The sequence below is a fragment of the Mugil cephalus genome, chromosome 14 (genome assembly GCF_022458985.1).
Source record: "Mugil cephalus isolate CIBA_MC_2020 chromosome 14, CIBA_Mcephalus_1.1, whole genome shotgun sequence".
Lineage (NCBI taxonomy): Eukaryota > Metazoa > Chordata > Actinopteri > Mugiliformes > Mugilidae > Mugil > Mugil cephalus.
In genome coordinates, this window is record NC_061783.1 from 14,954,953 (window position 1) to 14,967,801 (window position 12,849).

At 38.8% G+C, this 12,849-nt stretch overlaps 1 protein-coding gene across 1 annotated transcript; it reads left to right on the plus strand.

Annotated features, from left to right (window-relative positions):
- Positions 1–527: 527 nt before the first annotated feature.
- On the plus strand, positions 528–8,587 carry LOC125020164 (zinc transporter ZIP4-like). The gene is given in 13 exon segments (XM_047605459.1): positions 528–994; positions 3,844–4,179; positions 4,642–4,831; positions 5,033–5,169; positions 5,259–5,442; positions 5,591–5,763; positions 5,960–6,116; positions 6,119–6,144; positions 6,241–6,339; positions 7,547–7,595; positions 7,709–7,861; positions 7,950–8,137; positions 8,226–8,587. Coding segments are annotated over 13 exon segments (2,028 nt in total). The 5' UTR covers positions 528–787; the 3' UTR covers positions 8,355–8,587.
- Positions 8,588–12,849: the final 4,262 nt, after the last annotated feature.

Here is a 12,849-nt window from a genome sequence, read left to right on the forward strand (position 1 = left end):
TTTTACAGCAAACTCAGAGAAACAATATCTTTATGAAAATTAAACAGGAAACTCTTACACTTGGAACAACACTATTGAGTACAAGGTGATACTATAATATAATAAAATTCTCCATTTTCCGCCTGGGATGCTCTCCAAATGTCATAGTCCTAGATTTTACGTCAATAACAAGTTGGTGTAAATACTTCTCTGTCTCAGTGAACTGATATGTGTGAGGAATAAATAAAACATTGTGTTTTTTTTAAACTTTCTTTAGCTCTTGAATTGAAAATAAGGCTCCTTAAGGTTTCTTATTCTCATAATCCAACCTTTTTTACTCTCTCGATACTTCTGAGTCACAATGAGAGCATCACTTTATTTTTAATTTTTTTATTACTTTGCTCTCGAAAGAGTTTCTCCATTCTAACATTAAGCCAAATTAAATTCATTTGATTTATTGTAAGAGCTTCTACGTTGCAATGAACCTATTAAAAGGTTAAAGACTTGACATCACAAGTAAGTGAGCTGTTACGTTTCAGAGGGTATGTGTGAGACCTTAATCATCTGCCTGCACAGGTGACAGTGGTTTTTAATAGACAGGTATAGGACAGCACAAGCCACGTCCTAGCCAATCACAATCCAGAGTCCAGGTGCATAGAGGCTGATAACAGCCGCGAGCTGAGCTCTATAAGGCTCAATGTGTCTGTAGAAATACCTTGGGACAGTATCAGCTTCTATCTGACCATTTAATGACTTCATCTTTTCTACTTTCATCAACCACTTCTACATAAGTTATCTTCAAAGAAACATGTTTTCCTCGCTGCTCCTTCTTTTTCTGTTTTCTGGTTGGAGCCAGTTCGGTTCTGTGTCAGGTTCTCCTGCTTTGGAGGAGGTTTATGGAGACGTGGTCAGTGTCCTGTCTCCGGGGCAGCACCATCTGACCGGGGAGTCGCTTCGCTCCCTCTTTAATACACTGGAGAAACGTGTGCAGTGCGGTGAAGTGTCGTGTGAAAAGGTAAGTTTTATTAGGCTAACAGTGCGGCGGGCAGGTTAGACAGCCAGGTCTGACTGCAGGCGGAGGAAAGGGGTCGAGGTCCAAAAGCCATTCACCAGCGCTACCTGTTCACCAAACCACTCATTAACTAGTCATGAGAAGCTTTTCAACTTCTTTAAATAAAAGAAAAGAAAATATGAAAGAGCTCAACAGAATATACGTATTCACAGATGTATTTGTTTGTCATAGGTAAAAATTATTTCATGTTTTAATCCTACAGTCTTGTCATCTGTTATGAGTTGAATCTAACCGTAGGCGGGGGAACATTTTTGGGCATCTACAGAATAAAATATATGTGAATACCGACTGAATGACTTTAGACAGTAAATAATAATAATAAAACATAACAAGGTATCTGAAACATAAGACAAACCTGTAATGAATACTCAGTACCCAAAATACAATCTTACTGTACTGTGCTAACATTGTTGTTGTAATATTGCACATAAAACACAAGCGTTTCTTTTTTATTATTACTATTATTGCTATTATTTCCTGCACTGTTAGTCCCTTATTTTAAATTTCTGAGTGTCTTAAGTCTATGGATGGAGGCTGACAGTGTAGCCCGTACCTTGTATCACTTCATCTGGGCAAATATTTCCGCTCAAAGTTTAAAAAAAAAAAAAACAGCAAATAATCTTGTTTAAAGTAAGAAACTCACATTAAATTCGGATCAAGGCCTCTAAATCTATAATGGTTTAAGATGAGAACCAGCCCTTTTTTTGCTGTTGGGGCGTTTAATGTCTTAAACTAATATTTTATAACAGATTTATTGTGTAATGTACAGTATATAGACATTAACGTGTTCCCAGGTCACTTAAACTTTATCAGCGAGTGTCAGTGAAGTCCTTGGACTTCATGTCCGCTGTAAAGTGCGTGAATGTACAGTACATGGCTGATAAATATCTACGGACAAACAGTTTGACTGGTTGGCAGTGAAAAATGGACAAAAGTAAAGAGATGGAGACTGAACACTGGATGCCGTTTAAATGTTGTTAAATGAACATATAGGATATAAGTAGGATTGAAAAAGGCTTTAAGTTATCAACGACCCCCATAAAGAGAGTCTAAAAAGTACTTAGTTTAATACTTTGTTTAATACTATGTATTTTATACATAACTATTTTGAATGTAATTTTTTTTTAAAGTTTTAATGTGCATTTTTTGTGAAAAGGCGTTTTGTGAAAATCCTCATAGAGCCATGATCTATGAGATGTAAAGAACGCCATTGCATTAATTATTGACTGAAATGGTTAGTAACTGCTAATAATAATAAATGTTAATAATAAACTATATTTATTGGAATTTTTTGATTCATGACACTTTTAGATAATTAGGCCTGGGTCAGTTTGACCCAGGAACATAACAGGAGGTTAAAGAAGTTCAGTAAAGTAATAAATCCAACTTGTTCCACAGTAAAAGAAGAAAGAGTCGCAAGAGGTCACATAAAAGGAAAAAGAGAAAAAATATGTATTTTCAGACTTACCCTCGCTGATATCCAGACACGCAGGTGTCAGTTACGGTTTTGTCAACTATTGATGATCTATTTTTTCAGTTGAAAGTAAAATAATATATATATTTATATATATGCAGTAGAAATGTGAGTTAACTCAACCCAAAGAAAATCTGTTTCAACTCAAAAGATTAGGTTATAACTAATGATCATTTCTTGTTTTAATTTGTTGCTGTGTGTTAATACAACTTATTAGGTGACATTATCCATTGAAGAAAACCCATTTTATTTCGTCAAATTAACTCATAATTTTTATCAATGGCCATTTTAACTGAGAGCAGTAAAGTTTTTGTTTCTGCTGAGATTTCCCATCTTGATGAGTAATGGCAAGTTATTTTATTTAGGCCGTTTAGAGAAGAGGCAATTAAAATCTGATCCACCAAAAAAATAAAATAAAATAAAATAAATTGTGACAAAAGGGTCCTAAAATCCGCCGACACGCATGGTGCCCATATTTCTTCCAATGTTGTGATACCGTGGTTTTAATCTTCTTTTGTAGGACCTCATTTCAAAGGTATTACCACTCTATATAATTAGCTCTATCTAATTAAGAAAATTGCAAAATATGGCAGAAGCCTCTACATTTCCCAATATTCAGATCATATCACCTTTCCTCGTCCTCCATCATAACTCAAAACTTAAAGACTTGAGTTAAATGAACATGGACCACACAGACAAAACTCACAAGAAGTCAAGACAATGACTTACTTTAAGTTTAAGCTTAGAAAACTTGTTAAATTGAGATTAGTATTAAAAACTATATATATATTTTTTTGGTTGTAGTTAAAGAGAAGAAAAATGTTGTTGGGGCTGTAATGTTTTACAGTGTTTTTCATCTTTATTGAATTTAGGTGGAAAATTTCAGTGACGGGGAAAGTTCCGTCATTTGGAGGAAAAGGACAAGGTTTAAATGGAGTTTATGAAACTTTGTCCTCTTTAACTTGTTTTCCTCTCTGTTGTCATAGTTTATGGGTCCGGACTGATGTTTGTCAGCTTTTTAATTGCACTTTATTCCAATTATATTGACGCCTGGTTTCGGCCGTACTTGTTATCGGAAAACACTGTATCTGGTAAAAGATAATAAAAGAGCTGATATTCATGGCGTCATTAGATTATAGGTTGTTGTCTGTTCTGTAGAAGTAATTGCGCATAATTTAACTGAACAACACAAATCAACTCTACTTCTCTTGGCATCTCTACGGCATCGTTCTCTGTAAATGACTTGAGATTATTGAATTAGCAAATATTCTCTTATTGGTTTATAACCTGTATGTTTCTGTCTTTGAATGCTTCACAGTGTGATCTGGCCGGCTCTGTGCATCAGCTCATCGGCAACTCCTCCATCCACCGCAAGCCAGAGGCCAAACACGGCACGGAACACATAACCGTTGACGTATCTCAGTTCCCGAGTCTCGCTGCCGGCTGCGTCCTTTATCTTTCTGCCCCTGGTCTGGTCTGCAACGCCACAAGTCAGGGGAGGTGGAAAGCGGAAGCCGAACACTTTCTACACAACCTGGTACACAGAGATCACCATGAGCCACACCATGACCATGATCACATGCACACAGACGTCGAGGCGTTGGAGGCTCTCCTTCAAGAGCTTCGCCATCATTATGAGCCCTCACACCATGAGGTAAGCGTACGTCTAAACTGAGCCCCAGTCTACACACCTGTGGTTGAATCTGTTGCTATGATCCTACCGTACTCATGATGAAATGGAAAGGTTAATTAACAGGACAAAGAAAAAAAAAAAGCCACAGGAGGAAACCAAAATCATTTTCAATCACATTTCTGACTTCTCAAAAGTTGGGACTAGATTCAACTTGAGATTGAATTCCTCAAACACCAAACTGAATGAGGAACCCATAGCAACAATGTAAATGTTCAATGGCCACAAGGTGAAGTGTTCATTTCAGGAAAAGACTGAGTAAGTTAAGAAAACATAAAAGAGTCTCTCCAAAGTTTAAGTGAGTTGCAAGTGAGTCAAATGCTCAAACCTAATATGACACTGTATAAATATGTTAAGAATAACCAGGGTTAAGTAGCCTAAATTTTGCTTTTTGTCTCCTCGCTTCCTTATCACCATGGCAACCAGATGTGCGTGACAGCCAGTGACATCATGAGGGCCGTCCACGGAGACCACACACAGGAAGTGGGTGCAGTTTTGGGCCGCGTCCTGTATCACGCTCTGCTGGGTGACTGCTTCCGTGTTCTTCCCGAGGAGAGTTTCTTCCTGGACTTCATCATGGGCCGACTCACCGCGTCAAACTATTTCACTGTTGAGGGTAAATGAAGCAGAAAGACTCATCACCCAGACACTGAAAGCCACTTAAACATAAAAATGCAGAGCACTCGCAAGGATTTACACATAAATGTTTGAGCATTAATTCTGTATTTATGAGAGCACCTCTAGGAAAACTAGACGTGTTATCAGCTCTTGCTACCAGAAAACCATTTGACTCTCTGGTGCTGCTTTGCTTCTGCAGATCTGGAGACTCTGATGAGAAGCCTGAACATCGGACATGAACACGTGGAAGATCACACCGATCATGATCACAGAAGTCAGAGGCGGTGGAAGAGCAGCGATCACGAGCATCATGAGGAAAACAGCACCTGGGAGCAGGTACCAGCATGGAAACACACAAGAATACACAATACCATTCAACTTGAGGGTGATATTTAAAATCTAACCAATCTGTTCTCCCATCCCAGTATTGTTTCTCAGCTGAAGAACTTATCCTAATCTACGATTTGCCGGAAAACAGTTCTGCCTCCTCTGCTCTGGCTCGGCCCGACATGGCTCAGCTCAGCCCTGCACTCATCCAGCAGATCCTGAGTGGAGCCTGCGCACACGTCACAGAACCAGTGCAGTCCGATGGGCTATCCCGGACTGAGAGTAAGTGCATTGTGCACGGGAGGAACAACTCCCTAGACAACCACACAATGCCCTCCAACACTGACTGCGGAGGAGAGGAGGAGCCCTGTAGATGTACACGAGTCTCTTCTAAGCTAACCCCATTTTTCTTTCTTTCCTATTCTTACAGGATACCTCTATGCAACTCTTGCCAATGTGGTGATCACACTGTTGTCCATGTTTGGCATTGTGGTGCTGCTGTTTACCTCCTGTACCAACGTCTTCCAGCTATGCATCCAGTTTTGTATCAGCCTGGCTGTAGGCTCACTGACTGGAGACGCCCTACTGCACCTGCTGCCCATGGTGAGGGACTGTCATCATCATAAAGAGGCTCATATTCTGACAACATGCACATATGTGCAGTTGCTCAGTTTTTAAGCTGTGGACTGGGGAAACCGTAGTTTTAGGAACTCATTGGCTTTGGCGTGACTTTAACAATCATGTTGATTCTTGTGGAGCACAAACTTATTTTTCTTCTTTTCTTCTTGTCTTTGTCTAGTTCCTGGGCCTACATGTGCACTCGGACAACGACAGCCACCACGACCACAGTCACGAGGAAGGAACTCCAGACTACACATACAAGATGTTGGTACTGGTAGCTGGGATCTACTGCTTTTACCTGATGGAAACTCTTTTCTCTCTGATCACATATAAAAACACCACCATCATCAGCATCACCATGCGGTGAGGAAAATGACAAGTGCAGTCGTAGCATCATACACATCACGATGCTCATGATTTATTAATGGGCTAATGATTTATTTGTCTCTGTCTTTTTAGGAAGAATCTGAGCCTCACCACTGTGACCATGGGAGAGTTTTAGAGATGTACCAGCAGGAAAGGAAACAAAAACAACAGTCAGCGTCAAAAGCAGATCTGGTAAGGAACAATTAACATTAAATCTGGGAAACACGGCGGAAAACAAACCGGTCTTGCAAATGCTACTGCTTGGTGTAAAATGGATCTAGGATAAGACCTGGCACTATACGGCCTTCGGCTCGACATATGGCCCATTTGGGCAATTCTTAATGGCCCGCGTATTCAAATCCTAAATCAAAATAACCCAAGATTTACTGTGTTCATTGCAGATACATCTGTGTTGCTTTATTTGGAGCCATGATGTTATATTTAGCGTCATGGCACTGTTCGTATCGTTAATTCTTCAAAAAGTAAGCCTCTTGCCATCTATTTACCCTCAAAAGCCTGAACGGATCGCTGGCATCCGTCAAAGCGGCCAATTATGAATTACCGTAAGTCACAGTGGTTTGCGCTATTGACAGTATTCATTGTGAGTGAACTCACATCTCAAGGGTATAACTAACTTTGTTTTTACCAACAAATTCCTTCAAACAACTCTCTCTTGCTGGGGCTCCGCGATCGTTGCTCTCCAACCTGCAGCCGACAGCAACGGTGCGCCATCATTACCGTAATGGCAGCGTTTTTCTAGAAAGCTCAACTTAAATATTGTCCATCGGGGAGTTACGGTAATTCAAATACAGTAAGCTTCTCTTTGTGGAAGACGGACATTCAGGTCTTAAAGGGTTAAACATTTATTGAGATTTATTGAAATACAGAAAATAGTTCATGTAGCTACATGGTCCCTCCTTGGTCCACTGACGTTTTCAAAAGAGGACAAAGTTTCTAACATTCCAATGCGTTATATTAAAAAAAAATCGATTGTGTTTCATTTTCCTCTTCAACCTACACCAAAACTCATAAATTTAAATAAATATTTACAGAATATTCTTATGATTCTGATTACCAGTAGCAGCTTATCAGCATATATAATTTACTGCTTTTTACAATGGGAGAAAATTAATATTGAGCAAAATTACGTTCAAGTTATCGTTTGGTTTGGCCCTCCAACACACTTCAGATTTTTCATGTGGCCCCCTGTAGAAATGAATTGCCCAGCCCTGATCTAGGATAATATAACCCAACTGATGATCACAGACATGACTGAAGCTTGTTTACGTCTGAACTGAGATGTTGAATACATTAAAATGGTACTACTTCAAATGCCTTAATGTCAAAACCACGACTTGCTACTGAATGTTCTCTAATTTATGTGATGGATTCATTTCAGGTTGACTATGAAGATGTTGAGGAACCACAGTCAAAAAAGCGCACCAGAGGTGACTTCCTGCACCAGAACGAGCATGATCTCATCAATGTGTAATAACTGTGCTAATTTTGTGGTTACTACAGTAAAAACTATAAATATATTTGTGTCTGCTTGTGTCCACAGAACAACGTTTGCTGCCTTACATGATAACTATTGGTGATGGGATCCACAACTTTGCAGATGGATTAGCAATCGGTGCGGCTTTCTCTCTGTCATGGAAGTCTGGTCTGGCCACTTCTGTGGCTGTTTTCTGCCACGAGCTACCACATGAACTTGGTGAATGTCACACTCAGGAACTGAAGCCCGCTTTGATCGCTTAGTGTCGATTCATTAACGTCATCCTTCTGCTCTCATTTCTCTCCAGGGGATTTTGCCATTTTGCTCCACAGTGGATTGTCTGTCCGCAAGGCTCTGCTTTTAAACGTTAGCAGCGCCATGGTCTCGTTCATCGGCCTGTACATCGCTCTGTCTGTCGCCACTGACCTTGCCACCAAACAGTGGATAGCTGCCATTACTGCAGGACTCTTTCTGTATGTAGGACTGGTTGATATGGTGAGTGCTGATGTTCACAGTCTTGACAAGTTGTGCTGTAGCGATCATCAAAGTATCATGAACTGAAAAGGCCTGTTTGTCCTTCCAGATGCCCACCATGGTCCATGTCAGCAACAAGAGACCCTGGTTGATGTTTCTGCTGCAGAACCTCGGCCTTGTGACCGGATGGGTTCTTCTGTTGTTGCTGTCGCTCTATGAAGAGAAAATCAGCTTTTAAAACCCTTTTCTCTATATTTTATCACATGTTTTGTTGCAGATGACATAATGTAACTCAGTTGATTACGTACAGTCATAGAACAGCGACAGAAAAAATTATTTAAATGTTAAAAGATGTACAATCGATGTCAAAGAGACATCGATTTGTTAAGTAAATGTCTGCTAATGTATGTGATGTGTAAAATATTTTATATTTTTGTCTTGTTCAACAAATTAAAATCTTTCAAAATTCAATATGTAGCTTCATTTACGTTGTTATCCTCTTAGTAGGTGGTAAAAAAAAAACTATGCACTACATGGAGCACTCACAATTTCCCATAAAGCATTGCGAAAAGTAGCGACCGTCCGATGGTCACTCAACGCTGGTGGATATCCCATCATGCATTGCGTCTCTGGCTGCGTCGTCGTTAGTGGCATTTTTGAAACTTTTTTAAACATAGTTTTATTTTTTTATTTCGTGAAAATCACACATATTTGTTTACAAAATTATCAAGTTTTACTAATGTGTAAATTAGAATGAAATTAACCAGTGACGTAATTAACTGCGCGTCAAACGAGTGTCCGAAAGCTGTTGGGATTCCGCTCACTATATTGTCCACTATATAGTACCAGGCTACATAGGGAGTAGAGGTTAGGGAGTGAGTGAACAATTTCGGACACAGGGTTAGTCACTCAACGGGTGATAGATATCCCATCATGCATTGCGCCGACGGCGCCGACGTTAGTGGCTGTTAGTGAGACACATTTTGAAGTTTCGTTGCGAAAATAATTTTATTTTTTATTTTATTTTTTTAAATTATTTATTTTTTTTATTTCATGGACATCACACATATTTGTTTACAAAGTCATCACGTTTTAGTAATGTGGAAATTATAATTGGGATAACCAGGGGAGCCTCAGCAGGCTGTTTTTTTTTAAACTTTATTGAAAATTGTAACAAACAAACAAATAAACATTTCAGCATTTCTAGCTCACACTCCTTACAAAATAATAGTATAATAAAGTTACATATATATGACATTATAACAACAGTTGAGAAAAAAAAGAAGCAACAAAAAAAACAAACAATCAAATTAACGATAAAGAAAATAAATTTTAGCGACAGATCTCATATCCCATGGATTAAAATTACAGTTATTGTGACAAATTTTTAACTTAACATTTCTGAATGTATGTTCATGATAGATATGCATTTTTTATTTGCAATCAACTTAAGAGACTTAAAATAATAATCAACTTTAAACAAAAACGATTTAAATGATGGTAAGGAATTCTGAATTTGCATTTATGTATATGAAATTTCCCCAATAGAAAGTAAAGGTTTATTATAGTATGAAGTTTCTTTTCTTGGGATTCAAAATAAGTAATAATGTACTTCCCTTCAATGATTTTGTGTTTTGTATTACATAATATATAGTTCTCCAGATCTTTCGAAAATGTACTGCTATATGCACAATCATAAAACAAATGAGTTACATCTTCAGGTGAGCCTCAGCAGTCTGACATGTAATGATGCGATGAACGATTTCGGGAAGTTTATGTCTTTTCACAGTCATGAGACATAATGACTGAGATGACTTTGGGTTTTTCCAGCCTGTCCACATGATATCTCAATCAGACAAACATGTCATTGCTGTCAAACTGGAACCATGTGTCTCTTCTGTTGCCATCAGCTGTATTTCACCCTGTTTACCTCGAGTCCACATCCATCCAGACCTTCTGCATTTTCTTAGTGTTTTCTTTAGAGTCATGGTGTCTTCACTGTGAAGTCCGATCTGTTAAATTTGTAATCTCTGTGTGAATCGAGCTAAAGCTGCAAATTAAACTGTGCTTTATCGTTCTCATCTAATCTCCTCAATTTACGGGTTGTGAGAACATCTTCATTAGGGGCAAAGTCAACTGACAACTCAGCGCACACAGAGGCAGGAAGATGTTTATCACCATGTACACCGATCAGGTGTAACATTACGACCTAATATTGCGTACCTGCGTACTGTGCCTGTTGTTAGTGATCAGTTTGAGATCCAGTAAATTTGGAGGCCAGGTCAACACCTTGTGCTGTTTGTTATGTTTTTTCTGAGTTATTCCTAAACTGCTTGTGTGTGTGTGTTTGTGTCAGGCTGCATCCTGCTGGGCGTGACTAAGGGTGTCTGGTCTGGTCTGGTACATATCAGAGTAACATCTGCATGAATGCCAGGTCCAAATGTTTCCCAACAGAACAATGTATTCAGTTTCAGGTTCAAGTTCAGGTTACTTTATTTATACCCGTTGGTAAATTTGGCTTGCGGTTTGAAGCAAGTATAAGATAAGATAAGATAAATTTATTTGGGTAAGGACAGTGCGCATCTATGAACAAGAATATGGGAGAATATAAATATGCCGGATTATAGTAGAGCTGCTAATTTGTGTCCGCAGTCCCTAATCAAAAAATAAAATACAGATGACAGTGCACTACGCAGTCAGGATGAAACAATACAGTAGAGTAACAAGGCATCCATCAAAATAAAAAACAGACACATGAACCAATACAAATACCAATACAAACTAAACAGTAAAAAATTAAAAATAAACAGTAAAAACAAATAAAAAGTATAAAAAAAGTGAAGGTGCTGCAATCTTCAATAGAGAATAAGAACAAAATGAAAATAGAATAAAAACCATTATCATAAGATTACAGTTTCTTTATTTCTACTGTCAGTGGTTTTAATGTTGTGGCTGATTGGTGCATGTGCTTGCATGGAAGAATGCATGAAGGGATCTGTGATGTACGGGTGACATCAAGATGGCCAGCATCTGACCGACAAAATTACCAGTTCAGTAGCAACAACTAGACTGTTCCTTCAAGTGTATGTCGTAAATCCACATTTACAGGGATTGACCAGGTAAAACAAGCTGCCATTAAAGCATTACTCCATAATACAATCATTTTGTCCAAAATACCTAATTTTACACAGCGGGTTTTAGGAGGTTAAAGAGTTCCTTTAACTCCCTCTGCCATAAAAATAAAGCACTTGGACTCAATTACCCTTAAAATTGGACCTTTGAGCTTCTTGTACATTATACTGCACAATACAGCTTTTACAATAGGGGCGATAGACAGAAAATTATACTGTAACTAAGTGAACGAGCTGAGGAGTGAAGAAAGAAGTCAATAAAATGACTTGGAAGAAACACTTCTACTGTTAAACAGTAAAAAAAAAAAAAGAAAGCCATAAATGCGGCCCCTTTTGGCTTTATACATAAAATCATGAACAGAGCATTTGACATCTGGAAAAAAAAACGACAGCAAGTCAGCAAGTGTTCAACTGAATGGCTGTTATAAAGCTGAAACAGTGAGTCACGGACACGGATAATAATATACGACTGGCATTATTGCATCTGCCATAACCTACATTTAGGTGTCTCGCTGCCGGTGACGTGACTGACATTATCAGCACAATCTCTCTCACAATATTATCATCTGGAGGATGAGACAGGGCAGGTGAGGAGATGTCACATTGCATAACTCTGACCTAAAACATATGTATAAAGTAGTATGTCTATCATTACTTATAGTTAACCTCAGGACAGATCTCTGTCCACAGACATTTCAATATATTCTTTGACTTTCCTTTCCATCTCGTGCCATCTCGTGACAATACACTGTTCTGTTGTGAACCTTTTGGGCCTGGCATATGTGTGCATGTTACTTAGACATGTGCCACCCACATAGACCAGACCAGACCAGACCAGACCCCCCAAACCCATAGCAATGACACACTGAATCATCACTCTCTTGTTTTTTCTTTTTGATTTTTTTTAACAAATGCTGAGTAAAACCCTCACGAAGCTGAGACTTAGCGCAGGACGGTTATATCAGAACGTGATTCTTTCCATTTGTACCTAATGAACTGACAAGTGAGTGTATTTTTATGTTTTACGCTCAATTGCTCAGTTTATGGTTAAACATCACGTTCAATTTTAATTCATCAGCGTGGGCTCATTGGTGATGTAGCTCTGCGTCGTCTTATACAGTCCAACACAAGTGCTTTATTAGCCGTGCGCTGTGCATTCGATAGTTGCCACGGTAACAAATAATGGTTTAGTTATTACCGGCAGCCCGGAGTCTTGATGAACACCGGCATTCACAGACAGACGGCTCCCGCTCCCTCTGTAATGATTACCCAGAAAACTTTTCACCCTTTCACATGCCACGCAAATAAATCACACCCCTCCGCTGCAATTGCTTTTCATTTGTCTGGCGAGATCCTGCAAACCGTAACGAGAAAATGATGTGCATGTGCTGCGGCACAAATACATTTTCATTGTGTTTTTTTCCGGATAGTTTCACATCTTGAGACAGTTTTTGAAACAGGAATAGACCGTGGATGAAACTGCTCGCAGCTAATAGCTAATGCAACCTTTGTGTTGTTATGTAATGAGTGAAGTTTGCTTCACAAAGAGGCGTTTTTCTTTTGTCATGAAAAAAAGAGAGATTTGGGCTAAGTATATGTCAA